The sequence below is a fragment of the Panthera onca genome, chromosome C1 (assembly GCF_046562875.1).
Source record: "Panthera onca isolate mPanOnc1 chromosome C1, mPanOnc1 haplotype 2, whole genome shotgun sequence".
NCBI lineage: Eukaryota > Metazoa > Chordata > Mammalia > Carnivora > Felidae > Panthera > Panthera onca.
This window is the reverse complement of record NC_138346.1, coordinates 10050533-10072808: the sequence shown is the minus strand read 5'-3', so window position 1 is coordinate 10072808 and position 22276 is coordinate 10050533. Positions and strand designations below refer to the sequence as shown.

The following is a 22276-nucleotide window of genomic DNA, read 5'->3' as shown; positions in this document are numbered from 1 at the left end:
GAAAGCCCGAGATTTGGCTGGGCAGACAAGGAAGACGAATGTATTAGAATGAGAGAGGAGGTTTTGGCCAATGTTTATGGAAAACATTAATCAGGACCACACTTGTTCTGGTCCTAGGAAAGCAGACAGTTATGCAAGATAAAGAGAAAAGGGAGAACATCTAGGAAAAGCAATTATAAACCCCTACGATGTAACAGACCCAAGATGATTGCATTTACCATGTGACTTTTAATTCGTAAGAGAATCCATCTGAGAGGCTAAAAGTCACCTTAAGGACTTTTTCTTTAGCAGGACAAAAAGACAAATTTAGATCTAAGAGAGAGGAAAATGAAAAATAACTAGGAAATGGTCAGAGGAGTGTTAAATCAACTTTTCCCCAGTTTAGACTAAATAGATAAGAGACCAAAGAGATAAAACTTAGGGCAGATGGGTTACATGAGCAAAAATAATTGGCCATTAACACTGGAAATTTAGGGGGTTAGCCAGAAAGTTTTGCGGTTTTCTTTGGGCACTTACTCATCTAACCTCCAGTAACAGAGCCCAGCCATGTACCAGGCGCTGCTTCAGACCTTAGATTTCGGCGAGGAAAACAGACAATAGAGAAGTAAAGAGATAGCCTTAAGTAGTGCCACATGCTACTGAGGCAGGTAAGAGGTAGAGAATACTGGGGCTGTCTTAAATACGGTGGTGAGGGAGATCTCAATGGCCTGAGGGACTGATCCATAGTCAAGTCTGGAGCAAGGTTTCCAGCAAAAACAGCATCAGGTGCAAATGCCCCAAATAGCCTTGTGTTCTGAGGTGAATGGTGCCCCCTGGAGGACAATCCCCAAGCCCCTGCTGTGCTTGAAGAACAGTGGGAGGCAGATGACGCTCGAAAGAAGTGGGAAAAGCAGGGAGTAGTAAGAAATGAGGTCCAAGAGGTTGCCAGGGATGTGTTGGCCCTACACCACACTTTGGGTGAGAAATTACCTGAGATCTGAGAGGCAGGGAGTGAAAGCGTGGGATCTACATTTTAGAAGGGCCACTTTGCCTACTGTGTGGAGATCAGACTGTAGAGGACAAGAGTCAACCAGAAAGAAAACTCCAGAAGCTACTGTAGGAGACCAGAGAGGAACCTGGAAACCCCCAAGAGGCTGGGAATCCTGCACAAACCGTACAGCCATTCTCTCTGACGTGAACAACAACAAGAAATTTGCCCTGAAAGCTAGCCACGGGATTGCCTTCCGCATACGAGAAAAACGTTTCCACTCTTTGTAGAAATTGAGACCGGAGAAAAACGAAAGACAAAAAAAGACAGAAACTAAGAGATGGGACATGGGAGGGAGACACAGGTGCTGAATACCCACCTGCCCCGTACTACCCAACAGCTCCAGGAGATGGGTGTTATCCTTACACATAAGGACGCTGAAGCCCGGAGGGTTAAGTAATTTTGTCCAAAGCCATCTGGAAATGGACAGAAGTGAAATTCCACACAAATATGCCCTTCTCTAATGACATGGATTTTGAGCCTTAGTTCCTTCATCCGCTTAAACAAAAATGACACTCATTTTCATGAATTTCATACACGCGGATACGTGACAACACGTGGCATAGCAGTTTCCACTTGCACACAGAGAACACCGAGGGAGCGGACCCCCGGGAGAACTCTGTGTTCTTCAGCCACAGAGGTTCTCAGCCCTGGCTGCAGGCTAGAACCACTGGAGAGCTTTGAAAATTACGCCTGGTTCCCACCTCGGGGATACTGACTTAACTGGTCGGGGGTGGGGCCTGCCATCAGGATTTTTCTTAAGGAGAATGTACCTTTCCTTCCTACGGTTTATTTTTTCTGCTGGTAGCCACAGAGTTTCTTGTATTTAGTCATGAGGAAGAAAATGTATAAACTACTGTTACATTTCATAACTGTCTTTTTGCTCTGAACCAATATAGATCTGTCTTTGTACCCAGTGCCATCACATTCGACCACTATGGCCTTAATTCACTACTTTTACCTTCCCAACTTTCATTAATTATTCTTGATTGTGAGAACTATACACTGACTTCCCTCTGGGAAGCAACATACCTCTTTTCTCAGCCCCTAAGAGTTTGGAGGGAATGGACTCCAAATGCCAGCTCCAAGAGTGACTTTGTGTCTGAGACTTGGCCAGCCAAAGCAGTCCATTCCCTGGCCGGTGGTAAGCCAATGTCTCAATTCAGAACACTCTAAGTCAGCCCCGTGGCTTTTGCTGGGAGAAGACAAACTCTTCCCCACCCATCTTCAGAATGGAGCCAACGCAGGAAAGCAGAAGGAAGACTGCTAGAGAGAGAAAAATTCAGGCTTGCTGACATTATTTGAGCTTCTGGATCAAGCCATGCCTGAATTCATCCTGCATATTTGCTACAGAGCCAGTACACTCCTCCCCCCGCCCCCCGCCCCTCACATTTTCTGGTCTATTTATCTATTGTTGAAAAATCAAGATTTTTAATGGATACAGACGTGCTGTAAAAGTTACTCTGTGTGAAAACAAAAGGCTACTACCGCATTTACCTAGTCAATTCTCCTGATAAAAAGTAATTGATTAAAAATAATAAATGGATGATAAGAGTAAGGGAAAGACAGATACTCAAGGGCAGCTATGGTCTGAGGAGATGGGGAAACACAAAGAAGACACCTTCACAAGTGAGAGAATTCTCAAAGACTTCAAACAGAAGATGAGGGTTGCTGTTTCTTTTTTTTTTTTTTTTTCTAATTTCCTGGGATTTCTTCAACAGGGTCTCACCTCTGCAACTGGACCACAAGGTTTCCAGGTTTACAAAAGTTACATACAACTTTGTGAGCCTCTGTCCTAAGGAAACAGACGAACAACGCATAAAAAATACACGTACAAAATATTCTCCGCAACACAATAAAAAAAAAAAAAATAGCCAAAAAAAGGAACCTCAATGTCCCCTTCGCAAACTCCATTTCCTCAGGGATCCCAAAGGTGGCGTTCCTCATTTTGTCCTGGTCAGTCTTTCCTTCCCCACCGGGTGCTTCCCCTGGGTGGCTTCACACAAGCCCGTGGCTCAGATTAGGCTCTGGACTCAACCTCTCGAACTTAACGTCTCCAGACCAGCACTCTCTCCATGCTTCAGGTTCACGTACTTAGCTGACTGCTCGATGCTTCCTCTGGATGCTTCATGGGTTCGTTCAATTCATGTCCCATATGGAACTTCCCATCCTCCCCTCAAAGCTGCTCGCCACCCCGCAGCACCCCGTACATGCACCTGCCTACAGCTTTCTGAAGTCTGGCTTGTCCCTGTGGTCCCTGGCTTGTCCTCCTTCTCCTTCTTCAGCCAGTCTGTCCACTTCTATCTCCACTGTCACCTCCCCATTTCATCCCACCGTGACTGCTCACCTAAATTACTGTGTGAGGGTCCAAACAGGGTTCTCTGACTCTTGTCCTCCTCTGATCCATTATTCCTCCTTCAGCCACTGTAATTTCTCCCAAACGCTAAAGCTCTGCCCCTCGCCTGCTGAAACTAATCACGGTGCCCCCCCCCCCCCCCCGACAACACAGTCGGGTGGAGTCCGATCCCTTTGTCGTGTGTTTGAAGGCCTGCTGGGCTGGCTTCTACGCCAGTCCCTCACCCATGCCGCCCACACTCCATCACATTCTGCATACAGCTCTGCTGAGCTCCATTTTGTTCTTCAAACCTGGCACCCTCTCTCTGCTGCACCTTCCCGCATGCTATCGATGTTCCCTTCCTGGGAGACTGTCCTCTCCCCACAGGCCTAACTTACTCATCTTGGTGCTGCCTTCCCTTCAGGTCTCTGCTGAAACATCACTTCCCTTGGAACATTTCCTGACTTTTCTTCTAGCCCCCGGTCTGGGTGGGGGGCCCCCTTCTGAAGCACACTGGATCATCCCAGCAGAGCTCGGCCACATCCCTGATCATAGTGTCTACACTGTCTCAAAAACCACGAACCAGAGCCCCATCTGTCTTGTTCACTCCTAGATCCCTCATCATTAGCACAGTAAGTGCCTCAAAGTAGGTGATCAATAAGTAGTATGTGGATGATTAGGTCGTTCATTAAATCCATTATGCCACATTCATATGATGGTATAAAATGCAGCCACTAAGAGCAGTTCTTTAAGAAAATAATGAACGATACAGGAGAACATTTGGAACACGTTGTTCAGTTTAAGAAGCTCATTACAAAAGAGAATGCACAGTAAGATCCAATTTTAGTTTTTGAAAATGCACATTAAAAAGAGACTTCAAAGATAGTTGCCTAAAATTCAAAGTGGTCTCTCATGGGGATGGAATCATACGGGTGTTTCTTTTTCTTTGAGCTCATCTGAGCATTGGATTCTCTGATAGCGTAGGGAAAAATGATAAAATTACTTAAAGTGTGATATGAAGTCCCAGACTGTAACAGAGCAGAGGGTGATGGTCAAATACAGTGAGAGGAGACAGTGGTGACATCAGCCCACGTGCATGCCCTGATGCACAGTGACCAGATGCATTACTAAGTGTAGAGTCAGGAGCTGAAGGTGAGGAAGGGATAAGGTCTTCATATAAATTACAACCAAACATACTTGGGGCAGTTAGAAGACAAGTGGAAAATGCTTCAAGAATGGGCTATGTGATGGGAGGGGAAACCTAAGCATCTATCTTTGGGGCCCTTTTATCAGTATGACATCAGGTCTCAGGACATGAGAACTTGGTTGGAAAAACCAAGCCAAAGAAAGATTATTTAGCCAAAAATGGAAGATGATAAAGTAACCAACATTCTTCTACTTTCACAGCTGTGTGCGTGTTCAATTCTCTTAGGCCGAGTCTCTCTGTCAGCCCCACCTTAACACGCTTATAGGACTCTGAGCCCAGATCTGAACTGTTCACAATAAGACCCAGGACCATATCGCATGGTACTTTGGTCCAAGTCAGACAAAAATTTGTCTCCAGCCTCTTCCAATTATCTAAAACAGAGTGAGTGTGTATGTGTGTGTGTGTGTGTGTGTGTGTGTGTGTGTGTGTGTATACACATACACATACATACATATGCTTATGCATATGCATATACATATATATGAGCATATACGTATATGGAGATAAATTCCACTGCAGGGAAAAATAAAAATTATACTTACTTTTAGGATGTTTGTATTTCTTTTTATTTTCTTTAAATGTTTATTTATTTTTGAGAGAGAGACAGACAAAGCGTGAGCAGGGGAGGGGCAGAGAGAGATGGAGACAGGAATCTAAAGCAGTTTCCAGGCTCTGAGCTGTCAGCACAGAGCCCAACGTGGGCTGAACCCATGAGCTGTGAGATCATGACCTGAGCTAAGTCTGACACTTAACTGACTGAGCCACCCAGGTGCCTCTAGAATATTTGTATTTCCATTGTAAAGGATCTTTGTTGCTGTTAAAAACAATTATATGGGCATTCGGCTTCTTATATGGAGAAATAAGCTTTCTTTTTTTTTTAAATTTTTTTTTAACGTTTATTTATTTTTGAGACAGGGAGAGACAGAGCATGAACTGGGGAGGGTCAGAGAGAGGGAGACACAGAATCTGAAACAGGCTCCAGGCTCCGAGCTGTCAGCACAGAGCCCGATGCCCGGCTCGAACTCACGGACCGCGAGATCACGACCTGAGCCGAAGTTGGCCGCTTAACTGACTGAGCCACCCAGGCGCCCCAAGAAATAAGCTTTCTTAACAGATTGTCCCACAAATAACAACAGTTAGCTCCAGGCCAAATAACCCCACCACTACCTGGCTCTGGAAAGCGAACAAAAGTGGACAGGGTTTTAGAGGAAAGTCAGAACATAGAGGCAGCAGCTGGCATGGGGGTAGTTTCACGTTTGGGGAGTCCCACCCCGCAGGCAGCCTTGGATGTGACTATGGCCCAAGGACACAAAGACGCTAGCATTAAGCCTGCTAGGAACCAGCTGGGGGCAGGCGCACCATGAGGAATGGGAAAGGGTCCTAGGAAAGAAGACAGCCAGAGATGGGATCCCCCAATTCTGTATATCAACTCTGCCCAAGTCTCTGATGACCCTTAAATCATGCTGAATGGGATCCTGGATGAGATCAGAGCCTCCCTTCCCACCCCTCCACCCCCCACCGGCCTCACTGCTGGCTTGAGTTTGCAATGAGTCTAACCAATGACAGTCACCTGGTTACATCAGTGGACCCTGGTTAACTCATCTTGGCTCCAGTCTCTTCCCATATTAAATGACACTGTTGAACTGCTAAAACAGTTTTGAGATATTTACTCACTCAAGACATTCAACACAAGGCTCATAGGTACCTAAGTGCCAGTTGTGCTAAGGAATACGAAAAAAAAGTTGAGCGTCACTGCCCTCGACAAGCCTAGAGTCCCAGGGGGGAAAGCAGACCTGTACCCAACCAGCTAGGTGTCACAAAGGTGAACTTGACCAGAGAAGGAGCTCAGTTCAGCAGAGTGAACACGGACTCCAGAGTTAGACAAACCTAGTCTTCACCCGGGTCCACCAGGACCTTAGAGCCTCGGGACCTACCTTGTACACGTATACACCTTGTACACTTATATTAATCACTTACCCCACTGTTCTTAGTACTGTATACCCATTTAATCCTTGTGACAACCTCATTAGGTTGGCACTAATACTACCTCCACTCCACAGATGCAGAAAATGAGGCACAGAGGATTTAGGTTTACTTGCCCAAGGTCCCCAAGTAAAACGTGATCAAACACAGATTCAAACTCAAGCAGCAACATCTATCCGAGCCTCAGCAGCTAACTGCTAACTTCAAGTCAAATACTAACTTCAAGCACCAAAAGCATGGCAGGCACTCAACAAATGGCAGATGTCCTCGTTGTCATGGTTACCGCCGATGCTGTGGTGATTCCTGAAGCCACAAGAGAAATGACAGTTGAAATTTAGGCCGTCTACCCAAATTTTTAAAGCCAAAAAGTTTTAAGAGCGCTAAAGAACTTTCCCGTGCAGATCTGGACACACACCTCAAGAAATCGGGATTTGTATTTACCTATGAGGTACCCCCTACCTCTTCTTAAAAAGAAAAGCACCAAGGTATCAGGATTTATTTCTTCATTCACTTGTCACGTTGCAAGTTCCTACTGTCATCTGCCACCACTAACCTGGGCATCAGAACGGTTCCCAGGAGGGCGGCAGAGCCGAAGATGACAGGACCCTGGTCATGGACTAAGGTGAGTGCATCTGGTCCCACCGCGAATGGGGGAAGCGGGCAAGCAAAATCCCTCGCGGTATTTTTAGTTAAACAATCTCAGAGCCACTGTGCTATGTGGGGACAAAAAGAAAAGAAATATGAACTTAGCTGTAAATCAAAAATTAATCAGCATACACCAAGCGCAGAAATAAAGTTTTACTCACACTTGGTAAGTCTTAAAGCCTGCTCTGTCTCCAAGAGGTGAAACTATATAGCACTTGGAGCGCCGAGGATCTCAGCTGCTACAGTTCCTAAATGATGTGGTGATTTAGGGATAGTGCCAAATTTTCAAAAAAATAAGAACAGTACCTTATTCAGGCCTGGGAATTTTACGAGGACATGTTGCACATTTCTTATGTAAATACATGCAGTTGAATAAGGTCCTAAGAGAGTGCTTTCACCCAAATCCTACCTATCAGGATACTGGGGAAAAACAACCAAATCCTAGGACTGTATGACTCCTAAATCCTTATTGGGTAACATGCCCGGTTTCTGAACAATACACATTATCTCAGGGATAATTTTTATGACATGTGTGGCTATTGCCTGTAAATCCCTCTAAGATGAAAAGCATTACCACTGACATTTGAGTTGGACAAAAGGATTTATATGGCTAGATTACTCAAGGCTATAAAATGTAGAAAAACAAAAATAGTTTGGATAAACCCTTGGAGCTTGTTGCAATGGGATTTGACTTACAGGGCCCGAGGGCCGACATTAAGTTCTAGGGAGTCGTTTAGAGGTTATGAAACTTTTCTCTGTAAACATTACTTGAAACAACAAGCTGGATTTATTGGCTCTGCAAGGGGCTCTTAGGCTGATGTATGTGAATCAGAGACTATCAGGAATAGGGTCCCTTAAAGGTAATAGTCAATCTTCATCATTAAAACAAGAAAAAAAATGGCTGGAGGAGATGAAAACTGTACGACTCACCCAAGGTGATATGGCTAAATTCTCCACCATCACCACCATCATCATCATCGCTAACACTATTCAGTACTTACTCTTTGCCAAGCACAGAGCTGAGGGCTTTTCTGTTCCTCACGCCGACTTATAAAGGATGTCCTAATATCATCCCCATTTTCTAAGTGGAAAAATGAGCCCCGGAGAAGCACAGAGCTAGCTGCACAGGGGACGGGTCCGGCATTCAAACACAAGCGATGGGACCCTCAATCCACACTTGTAACCACCCCACTCCCCCGCCTCCTCTCTGGCCCCAGACTCGGGTCTACTAACCTCCGGGCCAGAGGAGGACACTAACCACACGTGGCTACGGAGTTTCCAAGTTACAAGACCTGCATGGCTGACAGTGGAGTCCGGTGTGGAAGCAGGTCCCCTCCCTGGCTGCAGTATCTGCCTTCAGAATTGTAGGGCAAGAGCTGCTCACACAAACTCTGTGGGTCTGTACTCCCATCAGCAAGTGTGACACCAGAAAATAACCTGTGACTAATGTTTTTACAATCTATTGGATGCGATGATATCTGCTCAAACCTAGTGCCTGGAGCCCCATATTCTCACGTCAGTCTCCGGTCGCCACACGCCGAGGTAGATACCAGGCAAGCGATCAGGTTCTCTGCAGTGTGATTCTGTGCCCTGCATGATGCAGATCAGCATACCTGTAGGACCCACAAATGTGCTTGATTGCTGAATGTTTTCATCTCTACCAAGTTCTTTTTATTCCCTATTAGTCCGTGTGGTGGTCTACTTCAAATTCTGAGGCGGAAAAAATAAAAATTCGGAGGTACTGAAGCAGAGAGGACGGCTAGACAGTTATATTCAGATTTTATTTACGTATGTATTTAAATGTATTCATATATTTAAATTTACATATTTAAATACCAATAGGCAGTGATGGTAAGTATATATAATTAGATGTCTTCAGAATTAAAATGCATTTGGTTTAAAATTGAAGGATCTCAGAGTTCTAAACCAAACATAAAGACAGTATCTGCGTACAGAGTAAACACGTAGGCAAAAAGATCAGCTTCTAATTTCTCCTCTTTGCTGCTGTTGTTTGGTAAAGTATCTGCAAGAAAACGCTCCTGACATTTTTACTTTTGCTTCTTATCACCTGCACAGGAACCACAATCCAAAACTGCACTTTTCAAATGTGGGCCCAGTGAACGTTAAGCAGAAATTCAGAGAAAAGACAGAACCTGTTGACAAAGAATAAAAACCTAAGTGTAGGAGGAAAGCAGAAACCTTCCAGAAGGAGAGCTTAAATGATAATTACAGCACAAGCTGTCTCACAGGCCTCACTGACTTTGAACTTTTGGAAAGAGGTTAAAAAGGAGGCGAGAGTCAAAGAGACAGATAGCTAGGAAGGACTCCAACCTCGAAGGACCTGGTCCAGGTTGGATGCAGAAGGATCCTTGAAAGAAACAGAATGAAGAGGAAAAGGATGGAAAAGAGCCAGGATGTGAATGTGCTGAGTTGAAAGCACTATCCAGAGGGAAAACCTAGTTGTAACAGCTTTCCGGACTGGGAGGGAATTGCTGTAAAAGGATTTCACCGTTCTTACAGAAAAGAAATACATATATATTTAAATTTATGTAAATTTTTATATATATGAAAAAAATTTTTTCCAGCTTTTCCCAGACTTCAGAAATTTTTAGCAGGGACATTTAAAAGTTTTAGAACCCAACAAACTTTGCATTTATTCTATTTGTGACTATTGTTACAGAGATCATCTTTTAAAAAAAAAAAATGAGACCGAATGTATTTTGAAGGATGTATTTAGAGACACTATAGGACGATGGTTAAGAAGGCCAGTGCCAAGGTGCCTGGGTTTAAATTTCTATCTATGTGATCACCGACCGGCAGGTTATTTGATCCCCTTGTGCCTCAGTTTCCCAATATATTAAATGGAGACATTAATAGCATCTGCTTCATAGAATTGTCATGAGGATAAGAGGTGCTGCCAGACTAGAGTGATACTGAGGTGCTGACTTTTATAATTTGCTCATTTAACACATTTTTATTAACCTCCTCCTAATATAAAATGTGGCGTTAAATGCTCCTGGCGTGCAGTTTTCCCTCCCTCTCAAGAGAACACAGGGAACCAGGGCAGACAGAATTAATACACATAAAGGAACAAATGAAAAAAGGACGCATAGTACGTAATATGAGGAAACAATTACTAAATTTCTTAGGTGTGATAATTTTCTAGGCGCACCGTAAGATCTAAAGAAGACTGTGCTAATTCTCAGAAAACACAAACTGATTTATTTGGGGATGAAGAGCCATGATGTTTCTCGTCTGCTTTCAAGTTACTTTGCAAAGAAACAAACTATACACGTAAATGCACGTGTATAAAGCAAACATGACAAGAAAACGTTCATCACTGGAGAAAAAGAAAAAAAAAAAAAAGGAAAGAAAGGAAAAAAAGGAGGCAGGAAGGGTCCTAATGCTAGCTCAGAAGTCCAGAACATTCTGTGGACTTGAGACACTTTCCAAACTTGTCTTCGCAGTGTGCCGGAAACGAGAGGGATCCTGCAGATGCAACGTGTTCTATAAACATTATTTTCTACCACAAGCACCCAGAGAACAAGCCAGTGGGAGGGGCTGGTTCAAAAACGCCAGCCACCCGGTCACGGCCTCACACTCCTACTCAGAGGCTCCAAAACACTGCAATGAAGTCTTCAGAACTGGAAGTAAAGCCCCTTTTCCCTGGTCTGTCTTCAGTGAAGGTGAACCTCTGAAAAAACTCTTCACACAAAGACTGTCGGGAAATTGGTCTTCATTGTTTGCATTCCAGAGCGTCACATTTCCCCTAGGCTGTGTCTAGACAGCGTGGAGGAACTGACAGGCCACTGGATAAAAATGAAGGCTCCCTAGACAATCCCCCGGATGCCAAGGTTCAAACTGCCATCTATGGGCTAATGGGTCCGCATTTGGACTTGGCCCAGACTTCTCCACCAGCTTCCAGATTCACAGCTGACAGCTCCACTTGGACGTCACAAAGGCCACTCAAACTCAACACGTCCAAAATAGAACACTTGTGCTCTGCACTTCTTTTTCTCCAGGAACGGCACAGCCTGCCACAGACTGACAGAGGGAACAAGCTTGCCCCTCCCCCCCATCACCCACCCATCTCAGGCCCCCTCACTTGACCTCTCAAGTTCTCCCAAATCCATCAGCTTCCCTCCTTTCTAAGCCCCCACCCTTCCCCTTCTAACAGTCAACACCTGTTCCCTGGACTTCTACAACAATCTCCAAACTCTCCTCCTTACTCCCTCTCTATGTTCCACACTGTTCGGGAATGAAAATGACAAATTCCCATTTAAATTCATCAATGGTTCAACAGTAATTGTTACTAGGAAAACAGTAACGATGAAGCAGCTAATACCGAACAGCCATTTATCCAGGCACTGTGCTAACTACTGTACCTGCGACGTCTCATTTAATCCTCACTGTCCCTATTAAGTGGGCATTAGCATTTCCCCAATTTACAGATTAGTAAACTGAGACTGAGAGCGAGAGGTATGAACTCACTTGCCCATGAGCCAGAGCTGGTGAGTCAGTGGTGGAAACAGGCTCCAGACCTAAGCCCCCGTCTCCCCCTCAGGATGAAGAGGAAATGTCCCACCTGGGCACACAAAGCCCCGTGAAGCCATGCATACATCCGCTTCCCATCACCCACTTTCTTCCTCACCGTCTTCCCTCATCGGTGATGCCCTCAACTCCGCCGCTCTCCTCCCTGTCCTCACTCAGGGTCTCCACATGGGGGCAACACGCCCAGCTGTCCGAGACTAAACAGCTCTCTTTTGGACATCTTCAAGGCCCTGGTCCTGCTGTAATTACACATTTATCTGTGGATGTGCCACGGGAGGCCCCATCTCAGCTCCACTAGCCCTTAAGTCCCAGCGGCCAGCGCAGCGCCTGGCAAACAGGAAGTGCTCGGCCATCTTTAGGCACTAGGGAAAATGGCGGTATGAGGGAAAGTAAAACCACTGGGTCCCGCTTCGAGGGCCATCCTTTATGGCTGCTGTGATTTTGGAAGTCACTGCCTCTATGAGCCTCTGGGGTCTCATTTTAACCTTCCGGTGACAGTCAAAACTGTAAAAATAAGCAATTTGGAGTTTTCAAAGCTCTTTCGCAAGAATCCCATTTGTACCCGGAACGGTTCTGGGAAGTATGCAGTCTCATTCTAGCCCACATTTAGGAGGAGCGGGTGGCGGCGGGGGGGATTCGTGATTCGCTGCAGTCAATCGGCTGGTGACCCTGACGCCCACCCCTGACCACAAGCACAGGCTACAACCAGTTAGTCAGCAACCGCCTGACCCAGGGTGCAGCGAAGCCCTGAAAATCTGCAAAGCTCCATGTGTGAGGGACAATGCGTGCCGCTTGCTCAGCCCTCAACCCCTTTCAACGTGCCCGCGTTTTCCATTCGCTTCAGAGACCCAAGGGGAGGGTGAAACACACTTTTCTCAAACACACGCTACTCCACTGCCATGGTAACCACACACATCGCAAGCACAAGCAACCTGGGGGCGCAGCTCCCACCCCTGCACAGGTGAGCGGAAGCTGGGGGACAGGATTCGCTTCTTCACGTCGGGTCTTCAAAACACTGAGGAGGAGGAGGCGCTGCAACCCTGAGCCCCTGGGTCACCTGGGAGGTTGGTGGCCTTTCAGCAAGTGCCGTGCCGAACCACTGCTGCCCTGCAGCCTCTGAGCCAGGGGCAGGGTAGGGTAATGTGGAGCCCAGAGACGGTTCCAGAGTGTACGCACTCAGACTCTATACTTCATCTCTGCAGACGATGCCCTCATACTTTATGCAGCTGTCCGCGTACCTCTGCGGATCAGGAGCTGATGTGCCGGTTGTAAAAACAAACAAACAAACACAAAAACCTCTAGGGGCACCCGGGTGGCTCAGTCGGTTAAGAGACCGACTTCGGCTCAGGTCATGATCTCACAGTTCGTGAGTTCAAGTCCCGCGTCAGGCTCTTTGCTGACAACCCAGAGCCTGGAGCCTGCTTCAGATTCTGTGTCTCCATCTCTGTTCCTCCTCTGCTCGTGCTCTGTCTCTCAATAATAAATAAACGTTAAAAAATAAAAATAAATAAATAAATAAATAAATAAATAAATAAAACTCAAAAAAATAAAGAACAAAAAACTCTAACATCAGGTTATTCTTACAACATTAGTGTTTAAAGTAATCCCTTCCATAACATCCCTCCAAGCGGAAATGAGAACTTCCTCTGAGTACAACATCGTATCTTGAATACCAGCTTGCTAACTATGGTCACCTGCCTGCCCCTTCAGGTCGAACTACTCTAACAGTAAAACTTTTTTTTAACTAAAAGTAGCTAAAAGGGTGCCTGGGTGGCACTTCGGCGCAGGTCATGATCTCGTGCTTCACGAGTTCCAGCCCCGCGCCGGGCTCTGTGCTGACAGCTCAGAGCCTGGAGCGTGCTTCGGATTCTGTCTCCCTCTCTCTCTGCCCCTCCCCTGCTCGCGCTCGCTCTCTCTCTCTCTCTCTCTCTCTCTCAAAAATAAACATTAAAATAAATAATAAATAAATAAATAAAAATAAAAGTAGCTCAAAAGATGTGACTTTCCAGATAACTTGAAGTTTCTAAAGTGTTAGAAAGTTGATTTAAAAATAAAAGCAGGTGACGGGCACCCGAAGTGGCTCAGTCCGTCGAGCGTCCAACTCTTGATTTTCACTCAGGTCATGACCTCCCAGGTTCGGGAGATGGAATCCCGCATCCGGCTCTGTGCTAAGAGCGCGGAGCCTGCTTGGGATTCTCGCTCTCTCGCCCTCTCTCTCTGCCCCTCCCCTGCTCACACCCTCTCCCTGCCAAAAGGAATAAACATTTTTTAAGAATAAAATAAAATAAAAGCAGGTGAACTTCATGTTGAAATATTTTTTATGTGTATTGGTATCTAAAACAAACAAAATTTTGAAAATTTAACACATGAAATTTAGGAAAAAACTTATAGTTATCACTGTGTTACATTTATTCATTTTCAAGGTACAAGTGAAATCACAGAAATTCCTAGATTATGTCTAATATTCAAACATAATTCTCAAGCTATTCTAGCATAGAATTTTTTAAGAAAAGACTACCTTATATTTCGCTTTATAAATGGAACAAATGGAGGAAGTTCTCTCGCACGGAGGTTTTCAGAAATTTAAAGCTGATCAAAGTAGTTTATGGTTTAAAAATGGGAAGAAAAAACAGGTATCCTTAGGCAATAATGCTTACCTTCTGGACACTGGCAGGTGAATCCACTGAGACTAGAAATGCATGTTGCTGCATTTCTGCATGGGTCTAGGATACAGTAATCAATCTTGGATTGGCACAGCTCTCCAGTATAACCTGAATAAAACGAGATAGATATTTTATAAAATGGGTTATTCCAAAACCATTTCAAACTACCCCAGGAACTGATGGAGTCTAATCAGTACCCCACCCACCAAAAGCAGCAGCTTTGAGCAAAAGAGCCCCCCACCCAGCCACTCCTCCTCGGTCCGCTTTGGTTTTGCAATGAGAAACAGTCTTAGCGGTTTAGAATCACATTTCAAAAATCATTTACTTTGCAAAAACCTTTTACTGCAAGGAGAGACTTTCCTCCAGCCTTAGCCCTGCATTTTACTTTGAAATACGAATCAGAACCTTCAGAAACTGAGGGTTCCCAGCTTCCTTCTGACACAGGACAAAACACAGTCTACAATGTGTTTGTAGACGAGAGGCCATCTAACTGAGAGGCCATCTAACTGAGAGGACGGCCACTTTCCCTGTGCCAGTGTCATCCCAATGCCTATTTTTAAAAAGCACAAGGAAAAACGCTAGTCATTAAAATTTCTTTAATTTATATTTTACAGCTGGAAGAACCGTTCTGTGTTAATGCCATGCCCCATTCCTTCATTTTAAAGATAAAGAGATTGAGACACACATAATGTTAAGCACCTGAATATATTATTCTTGGTTTTATTTGAATCCCATCCAGCCTAGTAAATTCTCTGTGAAGCAAGACTCTGGCGGGGATTTCATTGGACAGTAACATAAACACATGTGTGATACGGAAGTAAGGACTCCCATCTATGAGAATACAACCCAAAAGCTTTAAATAAATTCCACATTAGGGGAGTCTGGGTGGCTCAGTCGGTTGAGCATCTGACTTCAGCTCAGGTCATGATCTCACAGTTTGTGGGTTTGAGTCCCATGTCGGGATCTGTGCTGACAGCTCAGAGCCCGAAGCCTGCTTCAGATTCTGTGTCTCCCTCTCTTTCTCTGCCCCTGCCCCGCTTGAACTGTCTCTCCCTCTCTCTCTCTCTCTCTCTCTCTCTCCCTCTCTCTCTCTCTCTCTTTCTCAAAAATAAACATCAAAAAAATTTTAAGTGAATAAATTCCACATTACTTAGTAACTTTGAAAACAAAGCCCTCCAGAGAAATAAATTCATTTTAAAGTGGAAAATGGCTATGAAAGAAACTTTGAACACAAGATGTCAAACAGAAAGAGGCTCTGCCCTTAGTTCTGTTATTTGAGTGACAGAACTCTTCATAATTTGGAGATGATTCCTATCAGAAATTGTTATGCACAGATATTTTCTACATGATTATAATCATACTGTAGCATTTTATACCTTGCTAGGCTGTACATTAAGTCCTTAAAAACTTGTCTTTCTGAATTATTAGTTTTGAAAGACTGTCATTAGCAGTTGAATCTGAGATTTGCAAAAGTAAATCGGTGATATTAGAAGAGGGATGATTCGCCTGAGCTTCAATTACCTGCAAAACGAGTATAAATTACAGATTGTGAATGTGGAGGCATTTATGTACAACCTTACTCTCCCCTACAGGCTTGAAAACAGCTCAGGAGATTGTAGTTTATTAGTGAATGTGATAAAATGAATAAAATAATTGTATAAACTAAAAATCCAAACACCAGGACAAAAAGCTGTTTCAAAACTGCAGAACAGAATATCTTAATATGATAACAGTATGTTCATAGATCTTCAAATGACGGCCCTAAATTCAGAATGAGGGAGAGCAAACTGTTTTTCAGAAGAGTGCTACAAATAAGTTTCTGACTAAAAATCATAGCTAATACCTATAATAGAACACTTCCTTTTTCTTCTATGCATTAACTCATCCTCGCTGCAAACTATGAGGTCAGTATCATAACCATGTCCGTTGCACGAATGGGGAAACTGAGAACTGGGGAGTTTAAGTGATTTTCACAATGACACACGGGGAGTCAAAGTCCTGAGCCCAATCCCTTAAATGCATCATCATGCCTGAGGCAACATGCATCACATGCTCAAAAACATGTATTTAACATGAAGGGAAAATAACAGAAAATGATGTATAAGGAAATGCACAGATATAGATAGACACAGCCTAAACACCATGGTTATTCTTGGGCTTACCAAAAATTTTCTTTAAATCCCTGCTTTCAACATTTCTACAACAGGCTACAAAAGTACCTTCATGAAAAAGACAGCCAATTAGAAATACTGGCTTCTTAGAAGCAGTGTGGTTACAGGATATAGAGTCATGAATCCTGCCATCACGAAGATCTTAAAACTGTGACCACAGAATCACACAAAATCATTAAAAATAGCCAAAAGCCAATGAGATATCATACACCTGTAAGGGATGTATATGTCCCTACCAGACAGAAACAATATGAGCAAAATTCAGGATTCCATGAGCTGCGAAGTTCTTTAGAGAAAATTTTAACATTCACTTTCTTTGAACTTTTTATTTGGGAGTTTTAAACATACCTAAACATAGAGAGACTAGTATACAAGCCTCATGTCTCTATCACCTAACTTCAACAATCGCTAGCATTCTGTCCATTTAATTTCATCTACCTCTCTCATAGTTTTATATTTTCCCTGTTGGGGTATCTTAAAGCAAATTTCATTTCACCTGTAAAGACTTCAAGATGTATCCCGAACTAATGGAGATTTTTTTTGTAAGATCACTTCTAATGGCCTCTTTAATGTGCGGTCCCATTTACAAACTGAATTAAACACTTTAAACTACATTTATTAATTTCAACAATTTCTTTTTAAGAACCCCATTTGTCAAATAAGACACAAATCTTCCCATGCATTTAATTCACTATTATCTAATAAATCTAATAAACTAAACCTTAAGTGCTGTTAAATGCTCCAATATTTACGCATTCAAGTGTAGTAGGATTTCAACCTAAGAGGTCAATCCACATAGCAGTGTGTGGGGTGTTTGGGATTGTCCAACCAGTACTTAGTGGTGGAGATTCTAAAGTCTTGCACTGCCCGAGACGACCCAGTACAAGAAAATTTTCTTACTCAAATGCCAATAGTCCTCTCTAATGAGGAACACAGGTCAGGGACCGGTCACTATATCATTGCTTTTGGCTCTCAAGCTTTACAGCTTTCTCGCAAAGATTTTTTTCAATAGGGAAAACATGGAACTATAAGCAAAAGTGTGTACTTAGACCTATAAAGTACGTATATATTGGCATGTCTACAGGTTCGATATAACTGGAAAAGAAAAACAGCAATGGAGGAGTGAGGGAGGCAGGGAAGCACAGCTGGGATTATGGGATTATGGGATTACTGAGTATCCTTAGCTGCAGGTGACCAGCTGGTCAGTTACTAGCAATAACCAGCCTGTGTGTCTGCCCGGCTGTAATTCAGGGCCTGACGCTTGTCCACACCAGGCCAGGCATGATTCTTGACGTCAAAGAAGGTAGTTCCAATTTAGTCGGAAGTCCCAGGAGCGCCATCACTGACTGCACTGAGCCAACTGGAGCCAGATCTGGGAGAGGACAAGGAACTGCGAGTGTCCTGTTGCTGGTTTCAGGGACTCTTAAACACCAGTGAGTCATTTCTTAGACCCGCAGAAAGCAGAAATCTACAGTTGTCAGACAAATCCCTGATATTAACCTATATATAATATTCTGAACTGCACATCTAAGGCATACACAAATTACCTATCCATGTCTGTTGTTTTTTCATTTGATATCATAACCAAGGTGTTAAAACTAAATGAGTGAATGGAATTTAAATTTTACAAGACCATGAAGGCCTTGTCTGGGTTCTTTCTTCCATCTTGCGGGAAGCCGGTATCTTCTCTGGGGAGTAAAATAACCATGCTGATCATGGACATTTCCTCACCCAACCAAAGCAGTGACACACATTCAGAGGACCTTGTGGAATGTTCAAGCAAAGCAATGATTGTGTCAACACAGTGGATAAGAAAGGTATTATGTGGTCATTTCGTGCATGTTGCTAACAGGAGAATTTTCTCTAACACACACACACACACACACACACACACAAATGGGCATTTCAGGACTTAAAGACCTAGGTCATAAGTTCCCAATGGGATATTGACAAGGCACAAAGAAAAGCCCATGTAAAGGCCCAGCAGTATGCATGAAAGGTGTGGATGCCATTCAGACGTCCTTAAAAATGCACAACAGAGAAAATCTCCTTCATTCAGGTTTCCAATGACAAAGTCTATACCCAACTACCAAGGCAAATAGCAGTAACTGTCTCCATTCCTTTCCTTAGAACTAGTGATATGGCCCCTTCTTAGCCAAACCTGAAGCGTTCATGGACCCCCTTCTAAATTAGTGTTATAACCACATGGTGCTTTCACGTTGTCCAGGTCGGGACATCATTGCCTCTCACCAGGACCTAAGACAAGGCCCCCTCAGCCCATCTCCTTACCCCTACTCTTGCTTTCCTACAATCCATTCTACAGTCCACATGGGAGTAGCCGGAGAGATTTTTTTAAGACATAGCTTATATCCTATTATTCTTAAAACTTTCTGCTTGCTTTACAAAGGGCTGGGAACAAAACCCAAACACTTGACTCCACGGGTAAAAGGCACAACGTGATCTGGCCCCTGCCTCCTTCATCCCCACACATTCTCCCCATCCACCACTGCACTGTGGCCACCGTGGAGTCCAACTGTCCCTAAAGTCACCAAGCTTCTTCTCACAGTCTTTAATGGTGTTTTCAGGCTGTGGTCTCAGGACCACACAAAGATGTGACAGAGACACAGGATACAACGAAAGCAGTTGTGGTCCTGCCCTAGAAAGAGAAGTGTGGCATGAATTTGAAACCGTCACGTAACAAAGGGGCGCCTGGGTGGCCCAGTCAGTTAAGTGTCTGACTTCGGCTCAGGTCATGATCTCGCAGTTCATGGGTTTGAGCCCCGCATGGGGTATGTGCTGACCAGCTCAGAACCTGGAGCCTGCTTCAGATTCTGTGTCTCCCTTTCTCTCTGCCTACCCCACTTGCACTCTGTCTCTCTCTTTCTCTCTCTCTCAAAAATAAATAAACATTTAAAAAAATTAAAAAAAAAAAAACTGTCATGTAACACAAAGCTCCAGAAGAAAGTCAGCAATAAACCTAGAGAAAGGGACTACAGGAAATGCAGGGGAGTTTCATCTGTAAGAGCAGGAAGCAGAGGTGGGGGGGGGGGGGTGTTAAAAATGAATTTCATAAAGGAGTAGAGCACCCAAGAGAGTACATTAAAGTCGTCTCCAGCACCAGGTAGGGAGACGTGAAATCCAGCGATGCAGGGTGGGAAGTCGGCTACAAACTCGAGGGGGATGACAGATAAAACCAGAACAGTTAGGTCAAGATGTCTTATGAATCCAGGGGGTTGTGTGTTGTGAAATCAACCCCATTTGGAGAGTGTGAACCAGTGTTTACTGCCATTGGAGGCAATAAGGGAGAAGAGTGGCCTCTGTGTGTTCATCACCGACCTGAGAATTGTCCCGGATGCCCGGGTCTTGGGAGACAGGCAAAAATCTCTCTCCCGGAAACAACCTCCAACCCGAGTGCCTGTTCTAATTCGTTTGGGTCAAGAATTGCAATTAGCCGAGAATAACACAGCTCTCCCCTTAGTGGTCTGAGTCTTTTACCCCAGAAAGAGGAAGAACCGCATACACAGATGGTAACGTGATGTCAGAGATCGAGCCCTGGTGTCTGCTTTGGCTAATCCGTGCATACTGGTGTGCAAAGAATGTGTCGTGATTAGGATAATTTGGTGCATGAGAGCGTCTATCAGACTTCGATTCAATTAAAATGTTCAGCTGAATAATTGATTTTTGATGCATGAATTTAAGTTGAAAGATAAGGCTAAGCCAGTATATGCTGAGAAGTTTAATGGAGCTTGAGAATCACTATGATTTATGTTTAATTCTTGCAAGGGAACAAACACAAAAGATCATTTCAGATCACCTTCCCTACGCAGGAAAGCCTAGAGTGGCCATCAGAAACCTCAGCCCTGGAGCCCCACCGCCACCTTGCATGAAGTGTTCCCTCTGAGCCTACACCCTTCCACGGCCGCCCCTGCCATTAGCCGGGTCTCTGCACAGAAATCACCTGCTCGGACCTCAGGCCTCAAGCCCTTCTTTATTCTTCTTCTTAGCACGTACCTCTACTTGACAAGACACAAGTAGACTTGTTACCTCCCCACCTAGAAGGTGACCCATGGAAGCAGGGCTTTGTCCTAGAGTCTCCTGCTGTCCCCCACAGGGTTCCTTCATGTTCCATCAATTATGTTTATTAACCAAAAGGCCTTTCTTTGTTGGTTTTCTTTCAACAACAAATTCCCTAAGAATTGGGAGTTCGCCTTTCTCGGTAATCTCTGAATCCTCGATACTTAAACATTTCCTAGCACAAATCAATCAAGTTGCTTCAAGCTTCTGCCCTAACATCAACCACATCTCTCAAGTTAGATTTAGCCTCTCCTTATGCAATAATACCCAGAACAGCATGGGCAAAATGTGCGACTGTTTTTTCCCTAACGCACATTAAAATAAATACATGGCTATTAAACTACGCATGTATTCTCTCAAACAGGTGCTATCTAAAATCACCTTGTGTTCTGCCACGGTCTATGCTTCCAATGCGGGGGACACCACAATGGAGCAAGTGCTCTGCTAAAGGACCCCTTCTCCCCAGCCACACTGGGATGGATGAAAAATTATGCTGACCCCCTTCTGAGCTTCAGTCTTACTTCTCCAAGAAGCGTTCGGCACCTTCTATAGGTGCCTAAGACACGGCAAATCAACAGACCTGAAGCAGGACTCGTTGCCCTGCAACAGTCCATCCAGGTTTAATTCCCTAGGTCAGACTGATTCTCCACCAGGATGATTCTCTCTACCCTCCGACACCCGCTCCCCTCCCAGGGAACACTTGGTGATGTCCGGAGACATTGTCTATTGTTACACCACTGGGGGGTGCTACTGGCATCTAGTAGATAAGAGTCAGGATGGTGCTGAACATCCACAGTGCACAGGACAGTCCCCTACAAAAAAGAATGACCCAGCCCAACGTGCCTCTCATGCCAGAGTTGAGAAACCCTGGTTTAGGTCAATGAGACCTTGGTCCTTCGGACTACAAACACTTGTCTTCATCCCAATGCCTTTTATCTTCCCTTAAACAGAAACCTGTCCTTTCAAACCAGGGATATCGAACCTTCAGCACATTTTTAGAAATCAAAATCCATTCATTGAAGAAATAATGTAATAACTGGCTCCAAAATAGAAGACTATTGGAAATACCGCTCTCTCCTTTTAGGGAATCCCAGAGGTTTCATCATTCCTTTGGAGAACATTCTACTGCAACAAAGAAGATTTAAGAAAAGCTATGCCTTGGGACATATAATAAGGATGCCTTTCAAGGACATATGGGACGACTGGCAAAGCTCTCAACTCCAAATGGAGGCTTAGTGCTTTTAGAGCACCTGACCATGAGCAATGATGTTGGACGAAATAAAGCACATGTACTAAGTGAAGGCCGGCAGATGGCAAAGCAACCAGATACCTTGTAGGAAATGCATTGAACTGAATAATCCATTCAGTGGATGCATTCCCAGATTACATTTGGTCTAATGTATACTTGGAGTCTTTAATTTTATACTATTTTGTACTTAAGTAGAAAACATAACTTAAAATGTATCCATGTATAGAGAGAAAAATGGCTAGCTTTTCCTGCGAGCATCCAAATGGTTTGGAGACAACTACATCCTAACAGTATCTTTTGATCGCAAGGAACATAACCAAAAACCTGTACCCCACAGCACCCCCAAATCACTGTCTCTGCTGGTTGTGCTC

The 22276-nt window shown here is 44.2% G+C and overlaps 1 protein-coding gene across 1 annotated transcript in view; it reads right to left on the bottom strand.

The window, feature by feature from the left end:
• The window catches only part of DNER (delta/notch like EGF repeat containing), a 317354-nt gene that overhangs the window by 79454 nt on the left and 215624 nt on the right, over positions 1–22276 (bottom strand). Inside the window, exon 7 of the mRNA XM_078450803.2 lies at positions 14406–14519. Coding sequence (XP_078306929.2) covers positions 14406–14519 — 114 coding nt within the window. The remainder of the gene's footprint in view (positions 1–14405; positions 14520–22276) is intronic.